Below are 22,355 nucleotides of genomic sequence, written 5' to 3'. Positions count from 1 at the left end.
TAATTATATAAATTGCCCTACTAATAACCAATAAGACATTCATACATAGAGCAATGGGTACTTCAACAGAGAAAGAGATTGCTTTTTTGCATGAAGATTCCTGAAAAACAAATGTTTCACTCGTAACATTTATATGTGTAAATTCTCGCAACTGATATGTTCTCGACATGTTTCTGAATAGAAAAAAGTTTGCGCAACCCGAATCACTAAATTATATTGGCGGAGCGTAAAAAATCGAAAACTGTGATGCCAATAACAGCTACGCAGACACGAATAGTACACTTTTGGTCCTTAAATCTATAGGCGTAGAAATAAATATCAACACTACATTAATATGATCATCGTTGGAATACGCTCCATTGTCGTGCAGATGCATCTTCCGAAGGCCATCTTCGGCAGTCTTCTCTATCTTCATCTGTAACACGTTCGTCGCCCAATCACTCAGATATTTGTGACACTTTCCTTCTTCAAATTGAATAGGTTTTTTAACCAGCATTTGATCAAATCGGTACCAAAATAGAAATTTAGGTTGTGTAGAAAAATCATAAAATCAAAACCATAAAAATACTATGATTCTTCTATACTTTTTATTAATTTACATAACGGTGCTAGATTTTGTAAAAGTTTGACCTTCGTTTAACACGTTGAGCCCCGAATTTTTCTTGCTGTGCTTTTCATTCCCCTCGCATCAAGAGCATTTGCACAAAATCAGTGTCGGTTCCAGCCAGCTCCCAAAGATACTTGTTATATAAATAGAACTTGTAATGTTACAAAAAACATATTTTTATTTTCTTATTTTGGAACTGTCAGTCCAAGTCTGTCAGCACTTTCCTACCAAAAAGATCAACGTTGGCCCATAAGTTTGCAGGACATGTAAAGCGTGAGAGCTTACGCACAAAAGTGGTAAAGTTGAAAAAGTTTTTGTTAAAAAACTCATACTATGTAGCAGTGCCTTTCTCTTTGACTTATAGGTTCAAATTCAAATTCCTCTGATATTTTTAATGAAAATTTAAACATGGCCTCCTCTTCAGGAAGAAGCAGCGTGCAGGATCCGGTTCATTCCTTTATGATGGTTTTCGAAGGTACCGATGAATCGTACTCTATGGGATATTACTATCTCTTGGAGCCTTCCGAACTTTTGACGCAGGATAACGCCTTTCTGGAACATATTGAGGGTACAAACTGAAAAATTAAATATAGTTCGCGTCATGAAAATTGTCAAATTTGAGTGTTTGTTGCTCAGTGTCACTCATTTCACTCAATTTCACGATAGGTACATAATATGGCCTGAATATCACGTAAATTATTTAGTACATACAATTTTATTCCATTCTTGTCCAGTTTATGCAATGAAATTACGATGTACACAGATATTTTAATTATTTTTGACGTAGAACTACGTCTTTCATTAAGGGTGCCAAATCAAAAAACAGGTCACGTTTTTATGAAATAAAGTTAACGTTAATAACTATTTTTGCTGCGAACGGATTTTGGCGATTTACATACTAAAGGAATCAGAAATTCCGTAAGATTTGTTTAATACGCTGAACATTAGAATCCATTGGTTTGTAAATAGTTAAAATTCATGAAAACTTTAAGCGTTTCCATTTTCCCATACATTTGTTCTATCCATTTGTGTGCTTTCCCGAACAGAGCTGTCAATAACGAGCAACTTATCGACGACCAACGGAGGGGAAATCGTAGGATTCAAAGTCTCCGAGAGCAAAGGAAAAGTAGAAGAATGAAGGGGAATACTTGCCTAGAGTATAAACAGTGGATCTCGCTGAGACAAACTTTCATTCGGCATCGGACTGTTGAGCAATCCAGTTCACTTTGCTTTCGCTGCGCTTCGATCTAAGATTGGACCCCACCAGTGGTAATCCAACTTGGATATCGTCATATGGTTTTTCTGTTCCTGTTTTTCTGTTTTTCGCGTTATTCGTATCGTGTGTTTTTTCCGCCTCATAAATTGGACGCTTCGCGTAGTGTGTGATGAGTAAGAAGAAGAGGAATGCAGGCTCGAGCCCTTGCCAGGGGCAATAAAATTTCGAGGCAAGCGTGATCTAATGATGCACGCGATGTTGGTACAGTGAAAAGTGCTCGCACTGAACCGAGCCCTCGCGAGTGGGACACCGCATCGAATAACAGCGGAGTAGGCGATTTCGGCGCGTCGGTCAAAAATGTAAACGCCGTTACCCAGGCAGCAACCAAAATCAAACTCCCCCCGCTGGTGGTGAAGGCGGTCGCTCTTGACAAACTCATCAGCGAATTCGCATTGATGGGTGTTACAGCAGAATACAAGCTGTGTGGCATAATTCAGTCTTTTTTCCAAGCAGTTAACATAGTTTGTTTTCCGTCATCATAAGGACTTCGTTGGTGCCTTTGAGAATGCATCAATGCATTAAACTGACGTTATGGCGAAGCAAGCGTTAAGGTTGTGCGCCGAAAAATTATTTGGGGAATACCAAGCATCTTGAATGTCTTACTGGAATGTTATAAGTTATTTGGGTTCGCGTGCCAGTCGCAAAACAGCCTTCAACTAGGATTGCATTTGCGCTAATATTGACCATAATGAAGCATTGCTACTGCTACTACTCGAAAAGGTTGTTATTAACAAAAAGAGTTTATTTCACTTGTTTAGTCACCAAGAAAGTGAATGACGTTCTGGAATTTTGTATGTGATTAGGTTTCGCTTGCCAGTAGCAAAACTTCCTCCACTAAGGGTGACAGCTGCGCTTCTCTCGATCATGAGAAAGTAATGCAACTTTTTTCGATGCCAGTAATATCAACAGAAGCGTTTCTTTTGAGAATAGCGTAAAATGATGAGATATATTTATATTCCTAGTAGTTTCAAGCCACCAATGTATGGTTCTGTATGCATGCTATGGCGAACGCTTGTTTGGCGCTTGGTTTACGTTGTACGAACGATGCCTAGAAGTGCGATTCCTTTGAGGCAATACTAAATAACATGTAGCATGGTATTTGATACTTGCAAGTGTTGTCATTATTGTTGTTTCCATGCGGTGCCAAAGATATATTGATGTAATTATGAGATGTGGAATAATGGTGCTGGTGCAACATGTATATAATCGAGTCTATTTCAATTGCGAAAAAGGCCACCGGAACAGCGTTCGAGGTATGAAATAAATTGCGACATACGATCAGCTAGTATATTGTTTTGCGAGGGCATGAATGGGCCTTCCCTGCTGATCAACCCCTGCTGAAAGTTTATGAAAATCACATATTGAGGTTGCGTATGTTGGTGATTGGTACAAATAAAAATGTTTTTGTATCCTAGTAAATTAAATTTGATGATTGAAATAATCGTGAATTATGTTTAAAATCAATATTTTTATATACCCATAATATTGAGATGATTGTATGTAACTCTCAAATTAAGCAACCCTGCGAAATATCGGTTTTTGGGACTTAAATTCATCTGTTCGGACTTACATTTGGTTCGAATGTCTAGCGCTTCAAGTAAGACTTCTTTCTTCATTTCAGGGTCCGGAACCAAAAATTTTAGAAACCTATTCTAAGCTGACGATGCGCGACGCGATGGACTACATGCGACGGAACCCGTCTACGATTGGCCAGATGTCAGGCACCGAGTCGATGAGCGCTCTGTTCCGCAACTACACCGGTGTATTCGGGGGAAGGTGCGGGACCTCCTTTCTGGGCACATGGTAAACCATAATAGATCGATGCATGCTGTCTAAATTGTATAGGTCATAACAGTAGCTTGGGTTTGCTGTGATAATCTTGGAGTCGAAGTCCAAATTTGATTTTCGAGAAAAAAGTATTGCCTAAAAAAAAACTAATTCCATGCCTCTGTAATTCGTAAAATATTATGCTTACCTCTCAATCCTGTTTTTGTTGTATTCGTTGTGTTTAACATAGCAATTCGTTTATAGAGCAAAAGTGGTGCCAGGTTCAGTTGGTGATTCCGTGAACATGCATCCATTTATTAGTTAAGTTTACCTTGATCGATTACCAAAACACAACTAACGATTGTACATTGTCATTTCAAACATTGATCACATGGAAATCAATTTACAGCCCAAGCTTTTCTAATTTGGAAAATTCAACACGTAACTTGGACATGCAGGAGCTCGATTACAATCCGTCGAAGAAAGACTTGACTGACGCCAAGATTCACCATCTGCTATCAGTGGAACTGAAACCATACCGAAGGGTAAGTGTGCTCATTGAATTATACGAAGCTAAGCAGATGCAACTATTTTTGTTTATTGCTACAAGCAGATGAATTGGCACATAGTTATATTTTCGTACAATGTAGCAATTGATACGTAACAGGACACTAAAAATAGTGAAAAAAATTTGCTTGAAAATCTATTATCAGCTTCACGCAAAAATTGTCTGAGAACAATGTCGCTAATCGGTTTGGCAAAAGCCGCCTATTTACAGTAGCCCAATTTAGCAGAATATAAAATTACAGAAACTCTGCCTGGACATCAACATCCAATCGAATATTTATGTTTCTCTCTTCCTTTTTGACATTCCCTCGCTAACGCACCAAAACAAATTTCATTTTAAACATCTCCATCAATTGTGAAAACTTAAACGGCGATCATAATGATTCGAAAACGATTATGAATATATTATCGGCTGATTCGCGTCCATCGAATTCACATCGATCGAATACACAAATATGATGACATACGCTCACTTCGGGTCAATTCCATGAAAACGCATACTTTTGCCACACCATCGCAACCGCCCTCATCAACATCGTGTGTTTTTCGCGTGCAACCGTGTAATCTCGGCGGATCGAATTATGAAACCAAACGCGAACACAATTGGTCCCATCCATTGAAGGTTGCAACTCACACGGTACGAACCCATTTTCGTTTATAACTCATTTGCAAGCAAAATTCCTAAATGTTTCAAGTTAAAATCTAAAACTATGGATAAAAGTTTCGTTCCGTTAGATGTTTCCAATTTAAGCACAATTATTTGTGTTGTGTTGCTCATTACTTGTTCGTTGGCTGGATCATTCTTTTTCGGACAGCAATAGATCACCACACAAACTCATCCAATCGTTTTGGTTACTTTCTTTCGATTTTGTAATAGTAATAATTGTTCTCCACCAAATCATTCATACACATGTTTTCCTAACATTTTTCAAAGAAGAAATTTCAAGTCTTCGCGACACAAATTTCCTCACATAAGAACGCAAGCAATACTATTTGTCACCATGTACAGAATAATGAACAAATATCTACTACTATCATATACACTGTAGGATTTCAAAGCGCATCCATTAGTTCAGTACCATTTCACGAAAAACCACAATTATTATAACAATATCTTTAAACTTCCTACGACGGTATGGGACAACAACAAAATGGACATTCTGATTTCTATATTCTCAGTCCCTCTCGGGCTCCAAGCAGGTAATTTTGTCCAAACCATCGGTGATTTAGTGGGAAGAACTTTAAGTGTTACATCTTTTGTTCTAATATATCGTCAAAGTAATTTCTTAATGGATGCACGAAAATTTTTTCAGTTATTTCTTAATAGATGCAAGAGAATTTGGAACCAATCGATTTGGACACTCTCTAACAATCTATTAAAACATAGAAAATTCTAAATTTTTTAATAGTTGAGTTGTTAAATAACGTTGAAATTGAAAATTCTAATTTGCCATACATTTTTGTAAATCACAAAGCATTTCTCTAGCACAGACTAGGAAACCAGTCATCACATTATGCGAATAAAGTCATGAATCGGGAACAAATGAATCGTATGATTTAAATTCTTAGCAAACAAAGGAAAATAGTGAGACAGAAGAAGAAGTCAAGGTGTTTCTGTAGCATAAATGGCTGCGCGTCCGTTTACCAAGTGAACGATCGTGGGTTCAATCCCAGGACCCTCTGTTTACTGATTGGCCTTTTCAAGGCTAAAGGAGAATTAACTTTGTAGTTGAAAGCCTCTACAATAGTAAAAATCAATCAGAATCACGACTTCAGAGACGAATGAATCAAAAGATTTAAAGTATATGTAAACAAAAAAAAAGAAGAAGAACAAATCACTACTTATGTCCAAGCCATTGGTTCACGCTCTCGAATGGACATTGGAATAATTGAATGTAGCCACCGACCAAGACTTTCAACATCTCAAATGAAAAAGGACTCAAGAGGGAACAATGACACAATTTCGCAGTTGGTAAAATTCATCATATGAAATTTGTCTAGAAAAACAATTCAGCTTCCTGGATACCCTGCTTTACGAAGAGTCCTTTTTCATTGTCAGGGCCCATACAAAAATTATTTCACACTTTTCGCACACTTTGCCGCATACACGACCCAGACCGAAAAGGATATGGGTTCCGGTTTATGCTCTCTTTTTACTCTTAGAAAAGACTTTCCAACTTTATTTTATAATTAGGTGTAATATTATCCCATATTTATGCAACAGAACCAGTGGCTATGTGGATGGCGTGGTCGTGTAAAACAGCATTGCATTCCAGCCGGCCTTGATTAGATCCCCGTTGTTATCGTTTGGACATTTTTTAGGTACAATCCCAATCTGACGTTCTGAGAGAAAGAGACAGAAGTATGCTCCCATACACACAAACATTTTAGAGCTTTTGAAAATAGTGCTTTTATTTGTTCATTTCTCCCTTCAGCACACGAAAAAAGCTTCTGCCGAAGATTAATTTTTTTCTGCCAACGCTGGTTTGAGTGCAGTATAGTGCTTTTTTCTGGCAATGTATCATTCAGAAGCTAGATAAAAGTTCGTTTCAAGTCATTAGTTCTCCCTAGTCTTGTGGTCAACTGTACAGGGTGTCACCATGAATCAAGTGCCTCCCGATGCAAACTGTGCCCTAACCTGTTAATCTGCTTGTTTTGATTGCGACACATGTTTATAGTTCACTTGTAAGCAGTGATGGTAAAAAATCACATTCAACGATCAATGAATAAGTATATCCCTCTAGTCGGATGTTTTTAAATCACCCCAAGCAGGCGATGCTCTTTTATCCTTAACATGCACACAGAGAGAATACTTGGAACGGTGAGCTACCAAGATCTCAAAAAAGCAATATGAAAGAGGAATCCCCACTGTATGCACTCTCGAAGCATTACTTCTACTACTCAAGGTTTATCGTGAGTGCAAGTCACAAACGATTAATTCCATTCCATAGAGCGGATGATGAATTCCTGATCGGAAAGTGTACAAGAGACGATCTACTGAAATCTTACGACACTCGTCGAGGGATTTTTAATTCTCCGACTGGAAGTCATGAACATCAATTTAATGTTCCCAAGATAAATTAATCCTTTGAAGGTCGTTAACCTTCTTAAAGATGATCAGATGGAATATATTCCAATGTCGTCTGGAATAACCGAACCAACACGTTATGATCGTGATGTTGTTTTTGCTATTGTTCTGATGTTTCATAACACGGCACTCTATTGATTATTCGCCGAAAATGGATAAAAAGATATCCTTGAGGTTAGCCTATGGTTTTAGTAGCAGTGCAATATGGTGAGCCTCAGGATAAGAAAACATTTTAAAATAAAGTTAACTTTTTTTTGAATGAATCAGTAGTAAAACAAAACGTCAAAAAATTTCTCAGCTTTGTGATAGTAGATAATCATTACCCATTTGAGTTGTATGAGTATTCCCCTCACAAACTGTGGATAGTCTATCTGTATACAAATTATGTAGAGTTCCACAATCCTAAAATTTTATGAGTAAATATTTACGTGCTTACACAAAAAACACATGTTGTCATATTTGCGCTAATTTATGTTTTTGATTAATTCAATGTAATTAAGGTCTTTTCTAGCCACAAGTTTACTCGGGCCCGAAAGGAGTATTCTGTATTTGGGCTGGCGGAAAAATATATCTCGCAAGACCACGTGTTCGATATCGTAATAGCCTTGGCCAATAACGCATTTACATTAACTCATAAAATTAGAGATTTGAGGGGGATTATTGTTTGTAGTCTCTTGTAGATGAATTTAAATACCATCTGAGAAATCCTCTATGGAACATTAAACCTTAATGTCGTCCTATCTGCTGTAGCACATTTTTTCCTCACAGTTTCATCGAAGTAAACGCGCTCGGAGAGGAAAATTGCCCGGACGAGAGAGCGAGAATCGTAAAGCATACGTCATAGAGATACTCATTCCCTTGGAGCAAATTCTTGTTAGGAGTTGTAAACAAAACGAGGAAGGAGAGTAACTCAATTATTCGAACTAGTTTCAATCTAGCAATGCTTTGGTCAACTCAGAGTTAGCAAGAGAAAATCATTTGGTTATGATGGGAGAGGATTAATAGTTAGTCGCAGTTTGCACAGATTGCGATCTGTGCAGTTTGCGATTAATCGTAAATCGCATCATGTTCCCTTGTTTTCCATCCTGCTTGTAAGTGATAAATCCAGTGTTTCACTTTTTGCAGATGAAAATTGCAATGGATTCTGATAGAGAACAAATTAATATCTTGTCGTGTAGACAGTGAATCCATTGGACTTCAGCATTTGGGGATACATGCTAGGAAAGCTACGTGAAATAAAACATATGACTTTGGACACTTTTAAGAACCATCTGGTGAATATCTGAGATGAAATTTCGATCGAAGTCGTGCGTGCGGCTTGTGATAATTTAGAAATGCGTTTGCAGGCCGTTATCAAATTCAAAGGCAAATGATTTGAACTGAACTAGTTCTACTGTAACTTTACTACTCTACCATGATAATTAAAAAAAAACCCGAGAAGAAATATTCATCTGTTTTACTTTTATGGCATAATGAAGTGTATTACTTTCACGGTGACACCCTGTATAATACACCCACATTTTTTTACGCGGTTTTTTTGCGCGGTTTTTTTACGAGATTTTTTTACGCGTATTTTCCAATTAACGCGGATTTTCCAATTGACGCGGTTTTTTTACGAGGTACGTATCCCCCGCGTAAAAAAAACCTGGCTGTAGTTCAGTTTTTCTTTACGCAGTTCATTCGGTATCTCCTTGTGTGGCAAACCCCCGGATACTTGCGCGATAAATTTTTCGAAATGTCGAGTGATATAGAGGGTCAGCGCAAAACAATGCGCAGCCCGAATCACTAAATTATATTGGCGGAGTGTGAAAAATCGAAAACCAATAACAGCTACGCAGTCTCGAATAATACACTTTTGGCTCCCTAAATCTATAGGCGTTTAGGGGGCCAAAATTATTATTTTTGATATATAATTAAATATCAACACTACATTAATATCATCATCGTTGGAATACGCTCCATTGTCGTGCAGATGCATCTTCCTAAAGACATCTTCGGCAGTCTTCTCTACCTTCATCTGTAACACGTTCGTCGCCCAATCACTCAGATATTTGTGACACTTTCCTTCTTCAAATTGAATAGATTTTTTAACCAGCATTTGATCGAATCGGTACCAAAATAGAAATTTAGGTTGTATAGAAAAATCGTAAAATCAAAAACTTAAAAATGTTATGTTTCTTCTATACTTTTTATTTATTTACATAAACGGATGGTTACTACTGTTTCATACGAAATCCATATTATATGACATTGTATTATTGTTGTCAGTTCGTCTTCAAATCGAAAAAATTATGGCTAGATTATGTAAAAGTTTGATCTTCGTTTAACACGTTGAGCCCCGAATCGTTCTTGCTGTGCTTTTCATTCCACCCGCATCAAGAGCATTTGCACAAAATCAGCGTCGGTTCCAGCTCCCAAAGATACTTGTTATATAAATAGAACTTGTAATGTGACTACTTTCTAGTCGAATTTCTGACTATTTTTTATTTACATAATAGGTATCTTTGGTAGTTCAAACCGACACTGATATGAACTGATATGAAGAAAATAAGAATATGTATGGTTTGTTTTCGGATGTTTTACAAAAAACATATTTTTATTTTCTTATTTTGGAACTGTCAGTCCCAGTCTGTAGCGCTTTCCTACCAAAAAGCTCAACGTTGGCCCATACGGACCGACGCGAGGCTCAACGGGTTAATAATTTATTAGCAAGTTGGGTCCTGCAAGATACTCAGCCGGGTCGCGTTGGGGGACGAACGTGTTCAAGGGAGAAATAATCAATATCTGGTCGAAGCAAAATTAAGATATTTTGAAAAAACATTTAAATTGCGCTGTGCCAAATCAGAACTGCCATGCCTTTCCCTTATCTTCCGCTATGAAATTTTATTCAGTGGCCTTGTCAATTTTTACGTTGCAAAACGTCAGTTTGGTTTGGACTGTATGTTGGTTTCTTTCGATGTTCAAATATCTCTTTATACGGCAAACTCTAGGGTATTGCGAAGGCTGTGATTATTCGGCACCACCATCACAGCTTAGATTTTCGTGTTGTGCGTGAGGGATTGGACGCCATTTGAGAACTAGAGAGCAAACGTCAAGTTCAAAATGAAGAAATTCTACACGCACACATTTTTAAAACAAGGGTTATTCTGGTTTCTTAAATGGACTCTCAAATAAATACGCTTAATTTTAGTTGACCAAATTTTGATAGTTCCCTCATTTAGTTACGCCAAAATCAATTTAGTAGCCTAAACGTGCTTACGAGTTTATTTTTATTTATGTCTCGAATATTTAAAACCGATTACAGCGACTGAACTTAACCTAATAAAACCATAACCCTATTTTTGAAGACATTTTTCGACATATCAAATTCAAACACTACACAAAACTCATTAAACCAACGAAAACAAACATTCAACGGGTTATTGAGACCTGAAAGAGAGGAACCAGCTGGCGTTCATTGCAATCACCCTTATGTCAACGAGAACCTGTCACGGTGAACCAGGATTCTTGAAGGGGAAGTATAATTGAATTGCTGAAAGATGGCACAAACCTTTTTTTTTTGCTACTTACCATTCAACTCAATGTAGGGAAAGTGGGGGGTAAGAACTTCAATTGTATCTTTGCAAACTAATGTTTCTTTAAACTTGAATGCAGTTTGTTACAATTCCATATACTGTTTTTCAAAATAATCAGCCAAATGTTTCTTACTGTCTTACTGAAATAAGAACAGATCAAAAAGTAGAACATTTTTTTCGATTCGTGTGCCAATGAAAATGGTCATCTCGAAATTCAAAAAGATACCCATAAAAAATGTTCACCACCTCGAAAAAACACCCTATGCAGAATATCAGCTCAATCGTACTTAAGGGAGAGTGACGGTCAAAATTTGAGTTTTTTGCAAATCGAAAAAAAAATTCGAGTTTTCGAAAAAATTTATCTTTGATGCCAAATGTCTCAAAATTGCATGAAACGTCGAAATCCAAATCCAATCCATTATAACCATTAGTGAATTGTTTTTGTTTCCCTTTTCCACTTTAGGGTGGTTTAGGGTCATAGGGTCATGGGGTGGTTTAAATATTATAGAATAACAAGTAGAAGGTGTTCTCATTAACAGAAATTTAAAATTCATAATGTAACTATACAAATCAACCACCTGTCTATCTTACCCCCACTGTCTTATGTAAAAAAAAAAAGAATTTACATATCGCGTCGAAATCCAACTTTCAATCTAAGGCCCGGAGAACCGAGTAACATACACTATTCGGCTTCGTTCGATGAGATCAGTCAATGTCTGTTCGGGATAGGTCATATTGTTCGCCTGGTCGTCATCCTTTATGGGGATTAGGTCTGAATGAGTAATTTACCGAGTCATGTATAAAACATTTATATGCCCATTTTTCCTGAACCAAAACTAAGGGGAGTAAAACTTCAAATTCCAAACATTCATGCTGGCATTCGATGGAAATTATCTCATTATCTGTATATTCATTTTGTTTGCAATGTTCTTCAGTAATCTACTTTAGATTAGATCCTTGTTTAATAGTTGACGGTAACACAGCAATAGATTGCATGTACGTTTTAACACAAACAAATCAGCCTTTTACACATCCAGTTTTGCTAATCAATTACGAAGTAAAAATATACCTGAAATACAACAGGTGGTTGAACCTTAGAATCCAAATGCACACCTTCCAACTGGAATTGATTAAGTGATTCAGATGTTGATCTTTATCTATTAAGGATCGGATGATATAGTTGAACAGTTCATGAAAATATTTTTATTAGTCTAAACTCAAAATTGATCTGAATTGATATTTTCCAGCACCGAAGACTGAGCTACAGTCGGCACGCAGTAGATGATCGGGATTTGACAACACAGGTTGGTATTTTAAATTTTTGTCCGAAGAAGATTGATTCCAACTTACCAATACCATCGATCAACAGCAAGTGAACTACAAAATGCAGATGAACATTCGACGAATGATCAGCGAGAAGAAGCATCACAAGCGCAGCAAACGTGTAAAGGTAAGAGTTGAAAGCTGAACACAGCTTACAGTGTGGGTATCTTAGTCAGGGCGTTAGTTCTAATAATTCTGTTCAATTCCACCCCTTATTATTCCCTGCAGGACGGTAAGCAGCAGAATCACGTCTCATTCCCCGAATTCGCGCAGAACGGGACGGCCAAACAGTTTGCGAACGGTACGAATGATATCGTTATGACTAATGATACAATCACGATTACTAACCACCATCCACCACCAAAACTACCACCTAACAATTACAATCGCAAAAAAAGTAAAAGAAAATACTCTCAGAGTCTTAGCAAATATCGTAGATTAGAAATAGGTAATGAATCGTCTGACAATTTCTCCATTTCTACTACTATTACTAGCAAATCATCGAATTAGTCCCGATGAATTGTTCGTTAATTTCTTCTTCTTCTTCGTGTGTCTCACCTCTGATTTCATTTAATTTTTGACGTTGGTCATTGTTCAACACCTGTGTTGCTTAACTTTTCATTGATTTGTGGCCTTACTAGAGTAGCATTATGTGTTCTAAATATGTTCCAACTAAAACGTCTTCACTAAAAAGATACAAAAGTTAAATCGATTCGCAGATCCTCAACGTTGCATGTCGTGTGTATTTCATTGTGATCCGGATGGCGAAAGTAATCGACATTGAAATGAGTTGCTAACCTCTTCCGTTGTATAGTTTTCGATTCCAGTGATTGGAAGTTGGGATAAATTTATCAAAACAAAAAAGTAAATTACACAACCCGGCTGGATTTTCTGAGGATAAAAATATCTGGTTACGTCTTCCTTCGGAACATTGAGTTATTGAGTCCGAAGGGTAAGAAAAAGGTGGTGGAGTCGCTTCCCTGATATCGGTGATAGGCACTAAACGTGGCGGAAATATACCGACAAAAAATAAGCGAAGATAAAAACGAGCAAATTAATTCAAAATGACTCAAAAATACTGTTTTTATCGAACTTTTCGTTTTTTCTGATACTCACACAGATTTTTCATCAAAAAAGGCATTTTTGGTAAACTATGCATTTGAAAACAATTGTTTTACTAAATGCTCATGTGAATTTCATTCCAAACGTGTCTCCTAAAATGGAATATGTAATAAATTTACTGCCATATCTGAGATAAGTAATTTTTTGATATAATGTATTGAAGTTATTTGATTTAATTAAGAAGATTTACTTTAAAAAACTTTCTCTTACATTTAACTATTTTGTGATTTTTTTATGTTATGACTTGTAGTCAAGTATGCTGCCTTTCTTTTCTGAACCATTGAAGCACTTTCCGTAATGACCGTTTCAAGAAAAAAAAAATCGAAATGCTTTCAGTGTTTCTGTGTTTTATGACTTTTTCATATTTATTTGACAAAAATTTAAGTATTCCTCCAAAAATCACTAATATAACATATTTTTGAAAAAGTTGTCGTTTTTGACTTATATCGATTTAAAAGAAAGAGCAAAAAGCTAAAAAGTTTTGTTTTGCTGACATGTGACATATGAACATGAAAGATATGAAAACTTAGACAATTTTCTCACTCATAAAACACATTTTTGTAGGAGTTACTGTTAGGACTGGGCGAACTTGGATCGATATTCAGAAGGTCGATTATTTCCTTTCCGATTTCTGATTTTTTGGATCGATTTGTACTCCAAAAAATCACGAAAAACTATTTTTTTCTCGAACGTTCATTCGATCTTTTTGATTGTAGAAAAAAAACTGTAAATTTCTAAAATCGTCCAATCCTAGTTACTGTCTTTGAGGTAGATTGATTTTGATTCTCGTCGCCGTGTATTCGAATTTACTATAGAATCAAAGTTTATCTTCAGTCAGTCAGTTAAGTCAGTCAGTTCTCTCGGTTGCCTTCTCAGCGAGGGTTCATTTTATATGTGCGTTTCTAAAATGTCGAAAATAGAGTAATCTTTCTTGGTTGTGTTCTCAGGTTATCCAGGAAGATTTTCCTATACTGCCTGACGAAATATGGGATTGATTAAAAAGAGTATACCGGTTTCTTCTTTATATGAGTTTTTGTGATGTCGAGAAGTATAATTTTTTTTTCTTATGTTATCCAGGTTGCTATAAATAAGAGAGGATTCTATGCAAATTTACGAAACATTTCGCTGGCTCATTTAACATATGCTTTTTAAACAGAGCAAAACTAATATGATTCTCTAAGTTGCTCTTTCAACCTCCACCGCAGCGTGTTGAAATATGTGATATATTGAGAAAAGTAAAGCGCGCAGTTAGTCGCAAATAATATCAATAATTGGATTATTCTCTCGGATATCTTCTCTAGTCACACAGGAATACTTTCTATTGCATATTCTTGTCGAACTATGCGATCGTTTGCAAAAAGTTGTACTCCTTCTACGCGATTCAAAGAAGGGATGGTAAATTTTTTGATCGCCTTTATAGGAATATCCTCGGCCGTGTGGTAACTCCTCGACTTTTGTGGTAACGTGATCACACCATTTACAGATAAAAAATAAAATCTACAAAAGAATTATATGCTATATGCCTTTCATAGACTTACATTTTTACGTGTTGGTTTACCAAGAAGGTTATAGCATTCATGATTAATAGGGGATAGTGATTCCAAACCGACCCCAGGGGGGGATTTAAGAGTACCGGGAAGTTGTGTTTTTAAAGAAAATGCTTTATTTATCATCTGAATTTAGAGTATCGCCTTCAAAATAGGGCTTTTCTAAAGCAATACACTTTTTTCAATGACTCATCGAAATATTGTTTATAGCTGTATTCAGGAAATGCTTTCAGTTCACGCAGCATATTCGTTTTTATGTCTTCAGTATTATCAAAATGGGTCCCACGATGCGTTAATTTGAGATTTTGAAATAGCAATAAACAGTCACTCGATTGCGATGAAATTTTTGAATAAAATTGAGCTTTTTTTGTACTGGTTGTGCTGCGACTTTCCTCATGCCCAAAACATCAACAAAAAATGACGAACGGTCTCGAGAACATATTTATTTCACGAACTAGCACTCACCAACATATATGATGATTTTCGAGCTCCATTCCTCTTATGTTTCGATGTTTTCATCAGTTGAAAAGATGGAGTGTTGTCCCTGACGTGGTAAATCGTTCATCACTTCTCGGCCGTCTTTGAATGTCTTATACCATTCATACACCCGTGTTTTGGACATAGTTGAGTCATCAAATGTGTTCTGCAACATTTTCAACGTTTCGGCACGAACAATTTTGTTTGCAATACAAGATTTCACACAATATACCAATGAAATTATCCATAAAAGGTGTTTCACATCAAATTGCACCACGGAAAAAACGCTGTAGAAATTTAATTTTTAGGAATTATATCTTCAGCTTTCGCTTATAATTAGATAAGAGTGTATAGATCACGTTGCCCATGCTTCACTGTCAATTTTTCGTAAATTTGGAAAAATGTCGTCGAACGAAAAAGAGCGTCGTGAATTAATCCTGTACGATACTTCGAGAACCTAACCATCGACCGGAAGGTGAAGAACGGCAAAAATAGATGCTTCGTCAGTGAAAAAGATCAGAAGCGCGTTGTTAAGCAGTTTAGACGTGATCCGAGAAGTTCGGTCCAGGATGTCGCCAATAAGCTGAATTTGTCAAATTCATTCGTCCAGCGGACCAAGCAGCGGGAGGGCCTGCGTACATACAAGGTTCAGAAGGCTCCTAACCGCGACGAAAGGCAAAACATGGTGGGGAAGACGCGAGCCCGGAAGCTGTACACCGAAATGCTGACGAAGCCGTATTGCCTGGTAATGGACGACGAAACCTACGTCAAAGCGGACTTTCGTCAGCTGCCGGGCCTGTTGTTCTTCTCCGCAGAGGACAAATTCAGCGTTCCGGAGGAGATTCGCAAGCAGAAACTATCCAAGTTTGCCAAAAAGTACATGGTGTGGCAAGCGATCTGCTCTTGCGGAAAGCGGAGTGCCCCCTTCGTGATGACCGGCACGGTAAACGGGCAGGTTTACCTTAAGGAGTGCCTACAGAAGCGCTTACTACCACTATTGAAGCAGCACGAGGGCCCGACCATCTTCTGGCCGGATCTCGCTTCGTGCCACTATTCAAAGGACGTGTTGGAGTGGTACGAAGCCAACGGGATCACCTTCGTGCCAAAGGAAATGAACTCACCCAACGCGCCGGAGCTTCGCCCAATAGAGAAATATTAGGCGATTATGAAGCAGGCCCTCCGGAAGAAGCCAAAAGTTGTCAAATCGGAGGCGGACTTCAAGAGAAAATGGATTTCTGTTCAAAAAAAAACTACAACCTGACGTTGTACAGAACCTTATGGACGGGGTAAAGAGGAAGGTGCGAGCATACGGGCTTGGGCTCGTAGTATGAATAAGAAGAAAATGCCAAAAGTTGTTTAATAGTTTTTATTTTACTGTCTAAAATTTTCAAAAGGATCGGTCTACTGGGCGAATTTCTACAGCGTTTTTTTCGTGATGCAATTTGATGTGACACACCCTTTATCAAAAAATGCCGAGCAATAAAAAGTTAATTTATTCTTAATGACGTTGTAAACAAACTAATTGACCGATCGCGCTCGAAATTGACATTAAGACTGGTAGTAGTGCCAACTTAAAAAAAAATGAAAATGGAAAAATGTTCAGCGGGAAGATTTCAAATTACAAGTTCCCGATATATATTTGACAGAATGTGTGGGGATATTTTTTTTATTATGATAAATTTCCCGAATTGGTCCTTCCGCTCTTGTCGTTGCCACATAGATTGTTTTGGAACTGAGGAGAACTACACGAATTGAAAGTTGTGTGATTTCAGACTCAAAAATACCTGCAAAGTAAGCGAGAGCTTCTGTCAACCTGTCATCACTATATTTGGTCGGTGTTAAGTCAGACCGGACCATGTGACATTTTTATGATTTCGAGAAAAACGAGTTTGAAGTTTGATGCTATAAAGGGTTTCCATTGAGCGTTCAAAACAATTTCGATTAGTTCCTGCTGTACGAGTGATTTTCCAAATCTGATAAATGTGGAATGTAGCTTACACGATTTTTAACCTAATGCAATCAATAACTCGAAATTTTAAATTTTGCGACTTGGTCCGCTCTGACTTAACACCGCCCATTTTACAAAGTGTTTGATATCTCGTATGTTACTTCTACGGCTCTTTAAACGCACGAATGAGTAACCAGCGCATAGAAATGAAGCAACATGCGGAAAAGAAGAACCTCGTGATCAGAATGATTTTTTCCACAGTTTTCCGAATAAACAAGTTCCAAATTTGATGAAGTTAACAATTTTATTCACCCGATCAACTGACAGGAGTATATCAACAAATCATAAATTGTACACTGGTACATTGTACATAATTCAACGAAGCTGGAGAAAATTTAGAAATGTTAAAAAAAACATTGAACAATTGAAAAATGTCAAGCATTATCTAATAAAAACACGTTTGATTGGTATATGGCATGAGCAATCTCACCAAACGGAGCTGCTAAGAAGGATCCTATCGTAGAGACAAGGCACAATTTAGTTGTTGCTTTGCTGCCTTGTGGAATGGGCTGGTGGAATTCATGCTCAAAACATATACAATGCATGCTCACTGCAGGGCCGATGAGAATAGAAGCATCTACAATTTGCACAAAAATTGCACCAGTTAAGGTTTTCACATTTTTTTTCTTTGCGGAGCACTCTTTTAAAGCCAAAATATTTGACAGAGCGCGTACAATACTGAATAATGATTTGTCTGAACATTTTTTTTTATCTCATTTATTTATTTATTAGGCTCATCAGCATTTTAGATGTAACAGAGCCGGGTTTTAATCGTGTACATGTACATATGTTTATGTTTCTATAAATTGTAAATTACACAGTAGTTTTTTTTTGTTATCCCATTTATTTATTTAAGGCTCATTAGCATTTTAGCTGTAACAGAGCCGAATTTTAATCGTGTACATGTCACATGGTTATCATATCTATAATTAGCACATTACACAGTTGCCATTCGCCAGTATCCCTTCTATACCATTACATATGGTACATTCACACAGTAGCCATTTAGGCGTAAGAGTTATTCTTTCTGTTCTTCCATTATCCAGTTGGACCACCGGACAGCGGAGACAGTTGATTGATCATTGTTGAGTTATTTATAGAACAGTAGTCCAATGTGTCTGCAGGGCAGAGCAGTTGTACGGATGAATCGATCTTATTTCGACCGTGGATCGATCTCCATCGCTGATGATTGTTGCATGGACGTAGCTATTCTGTAACAACACAAAGATGGTCAATGAGGGCCCTGAGTTTTGAACTCACGATCGATCGCTTACTAAGCGAACGCGTAACCAATGTGGCTACGCAGACCCCCTACACAGTAGTTAGTAGTAGCCATTTAGGCGTTAAGTTTTCTGTTCCATTACATTATGGTAAATTACACAGTAGTAGCCATTTAGGCGTAAGGGTATTCTTTCTGTTCATCCATTGTTCAGCAGACCGGACAGCGGAGACAGTTGATATTGATTATTGCAGAGCAGAGCAGTTGTATGGATGAATCGATCTTATTTCGACCGTGGATCGATTTCCATCGCTGATGATGGTTGTGTGGACGTAGTTATTCTATAACAACACAAAGATGGTCAATTGAGGGCCCTGAGTTTGAACTCACGATCGATCGCTTGGTAAGCGAACGCGTAACCAAATGGCTACGAAGACCCCCTTGTCTGAACATTGATGGTATACGAAAAAAAGAACATTTTGAAGAATTTTTATTTCATGGTAGGTTTTTAAGTGGGAGCACTTGCAAAAGTTTCGCGGAGCACCATTTGAAAACCCCTGATCTAGACTGAAAAGGGATGTGATCTATGATTTCTGTTTTGGACTCGCTCCAGTCAGTGACCCGACACTCTTCTTCTTTTTCTTCTTCTTGTTCTTCTTGTTATTTTTCTTCTTCTTCCTTTTTTTCTTCCTCTTTTTTTCTTTGTTAACGGAGACTTTGAATCGATTCATTCGTCTCCGTGACAGCCTTTCAAAACTGAGAGTTAACTCTTAAAAAATTAAAATGTTCTTTCAAAAGGCCATGAGAGAGTTGGATTATTCTTTTTTTTCAAGGCTCAAGGTTAATAACTTCGTTCCGGCAGGAATCCGCTCCTCCAAACTTTATCCTCAGCATGGCTTGGGAGTAAGTAATCCCCTCATTATACGTCGATTACAGTTTTTTGATCAGCTCTTCGGTGTCACCAAGAGCCTGTTTGTGCACCCTAGGCCAGAAGGGAATCCATCAGGAGGAGAGTGATGCCACAAACGGTTCCACTTGAGACATCTGAGCAGCCGCCACACACACACATACACGCGCGGAACTCTTTTCGTTGAGTTGCCATCCAGCTTCGAGAAGACTCTGGAAAGATCTCATCGTTGCTAAAAAATAATCTGCCAGTTCCCCTTGGAACTGAAAAATACATTCATGCGAATAAGTTTATTTTAATGTTTTCTATCCATATAAAACTGCAACCGAATACATTTGGTTTTGTGATTTTTGTGCAATCAACAGGAAAGCTTCTGAAGATTATTCTTCCCCATCAGTAGGATATTTTCATATCCAATATTAGATGCGCGCGCAACGGAAAATGTTTCGCATCGCGAATATTATATAATTTTATATTGATGATTGCTCAGTCGCTGAAAGTTTCAAACTCGGAGAGTTCATTCGCCTCTAGTTTGCCTTCCAAATTGCCATCGTAAAACACACCTTCTCTTGATTCAATCACGGACAAAAAGCATACTTAAGCGATATTCTGGTGGTGAAACGCATTCATTTTTCGTGAGGGCATCGACAAGACAACATCGTTACTGAACGAGCTGAACGAGCTGGACGGCGAGGGATCGAGGGATTCATTACCTGGCCTGACCTGACCTGAAACGCATTCAGTTTATTTGGCATACTGTGAGAGAGGGCAGAAAAGCAGATCCATCAGGAGAAGAGAAGGCGACCAAGAGAGTATCAGTATCGAAAAATGGTTCCGCTTGAGACATCGGAGCAGCCGCCACACACTCGTTTTTCCCCAAAGTCCCCCAAATATTTATTTATTCATTCATTCAGAATGGATTAAGATTCAACTTCATACAAATGATCACTAAATCAACGTTAGTCCTACGTCAACCTTGCGGTTATACCACAGATATAACCCACTTTCTGTTTTTTTTTTGAAAAAATTAATATACAGGTCTATATTTTGTTGACAAATAATAGAACTAAATTTATTTGTATGTTTTAAAACGGAACTGAAAATACAACATTAATATTCAAAAGTCGGAAACCGTGTTGTCACGTCATAAAAGTATTGGGCTGGCCATAAGCGAATTCAACTATTAAATAATCTCCAACTGAAAATTCTTGTAGGAAATTTTCTCAAATTTTCTTTGCCATCGTTTTTTATTTGAAAACAAAAAAAAACTGTTTTTAGTGAATTGAAACGTTATCACGTCACGCTGGAATGGGTCACGGAACGTACGTAAAGAATTATTTTTGGTACATTTCAGGCATAAAGTTCCGCGAGGTATCGTCTCCAGGAGATGTACTAAACAATTTGGGTCATTAAAAAAGTATCACTTATTTGTCACTAGATGATGTTGATGGTCGTATCAGGTAACGCTAATACCGTTGTGTCAATTTCGGAATTACGGTTACTCCATCTCCTTACACTTCTTGTCTTCAGATTGCGCTTCATTCATAGAAATAGATGTGTTTGTTGTTTTCGTGTTCCAGTTGGTATCGTACTAAGTAGTAGAAAAGGAGCTTATCTGTTGATTGCTACCTTCGGGGTACTTATTACTGGGAAGTATAATTCAGCTTCAAAGCGTGTACACTTTAACCACGTTTAACTTTTATAGCCTATGTATCTTCTATCAGAATGAATCTATAAGTTGACCTCATGTTCTGAACGCAATTTTCCCATCACCAAAATTTTTTACCACCGCATATTAGTTAAGATCCTCCGACGTCGCGTATTTGTATATACGGTAGATTGAACGCCCGATGAACGATGAATAATAGAGCTATTTCTTTCTCCGTAAAGTGTTTTTTCCGTCGCTTGTCGTAATATGTGATGGTTTAAAGAGTGTCTGCCGGTTTATGCCGTTGACGCATATCGGAAAATGTAGAAGTTCTCTCCGCTGCCTTTGAAGGATGACAAAGGAAAATTACCGTCGTAGTTCGTTGAGATATGTTAAAGACTGAAAAGAATTCGACGGTCCTTTCTTTGTAGAAAAGTTCTCTCGCTTGTCTTCTCAGGTTACCCTGAATATCTTCGGTCGCCTAGTGTTGAAGGATATATATAGAGAAGAAAGAAAGAAAGAGAGAGAAATAGAGAGAAAAGAAAGAGGAGAGAGAGAGAGAGAGAGAGAAAGAGAGAGAGTGAACGCACAGAAAGCAACGAAATATTTTGCCGATTTGTTTTTATATACCCGTTGTTAGATATCAACATTAGAGAAGTGATCTCAGATGGCTTTTTAGGTGACTCAAAGACATTCTCCGTCGCCGTGTACTGAAATACACTCAATTTTCGGTATTTCGTTCCAGTGAGTGATCGAGAGTTTGGGTTAACATACTCGGTAGGATAGATTAAGTGGTTTCGTTTATCGTGTTTGATTTTTTGTTTTATGATTTTGTTCGTTCTATCGGTAGTTCTCAGCAAGTATAGATGTAGTATTTCAATTCGATGTCGTATTTATTCTCTGATTTTCATTTGATTAGATTATTGCGTGTTTTTTGTGAAAGGCATTTTTTTTGTTTTCCCTTCGAACTGTATTGCTCCACTAACACTAGCAAAAATATAATAGAAAGAGAGTACGACGAACTAAACGGCGTACGGCGCTATTCGATACAACTGTAGAATCTTCAAAATTTCTCGTTTACTTTTTTTGTGATTTTTTCTTACATCCACTTCTTCATTAATACTACTAATCCAATCGAACGAATGAGAATAAAGTGTTAAATGTAATCAAAGTAATAATAACTTTAACAATTAGTCTTGTAACTAAAACTTTTCTGAATGGGGT

The 22,355-nt window shown here is 37.4% G+C and overlaps 1 protein-coding gene across 21 annotated transcripts in view; it reads left to right on the top strand.

Annotated features, from left to right (window-relative positions):
• LOC129778134 (sodium/hydrogen exchanger 3) overlaps positions 1-22,355 on the top strand; it is a 195,809-nt gene that overhangs the window by 122,947 nt on the left and 50,507 nt on the right. For 15 of the 21 annotated variants that reach the window (XR_008743378.1, XM_055784847.1, XM_055784846.1 and 12 more), the window contains 6 exons: positions 3,505-3,686; positions 4,060-4,195; positions 4,840-4,854; positions 12,128-12,184; positions 12,250-12,330; positions 12,432-12,504. Coding sequence is in view for 20 of the 21 variants with exons in the window: in XM_055784847.1 (XP_055640822.1) it covers positions 3,505-3,686; positions 4,060-4,195; positions 4,840-4,854; positions 12,128-12,184; positions 12,250-12,330; positions 12,432-12,504 (544 nt within the window). In the remaining variant the exon portion in view is untranslated. The remainder of the gene's footprint in view (positions 1-3,504; positions 3,687-4,059; positions 4,196-4,839; positions 4,855-12,127; positions 12,185-12,249; positions 12,331-12,431; positions 12,505-22,355) is intronic. The other 6 variants (XM_055784861.1, XM_055784859.1, XM_055784852.1 and 3 more) reach the window with 3 other exon arrangements.

The sequence above is a fragment of the Toxorhynchites rutilus genome, chromosome 3 (assembly GCF_029784135.1).
Source record: "Toxorhynchites rutilus septentrionalis strain SRP chromosome 3, ASM2978413v1, whole genome shotgun sequence".
NCBI lineage: Eukaryota > Metazoa > Arthropoda > Insecta > Diptera > Culicidae > Toxorhynchites > Toxorhynchites rutilus.
The sequence above is the reverse complement of the archived record's forward strand: the minus strand, read 5'-3'. Positions and strand labels throughout refer to the sequence as shown.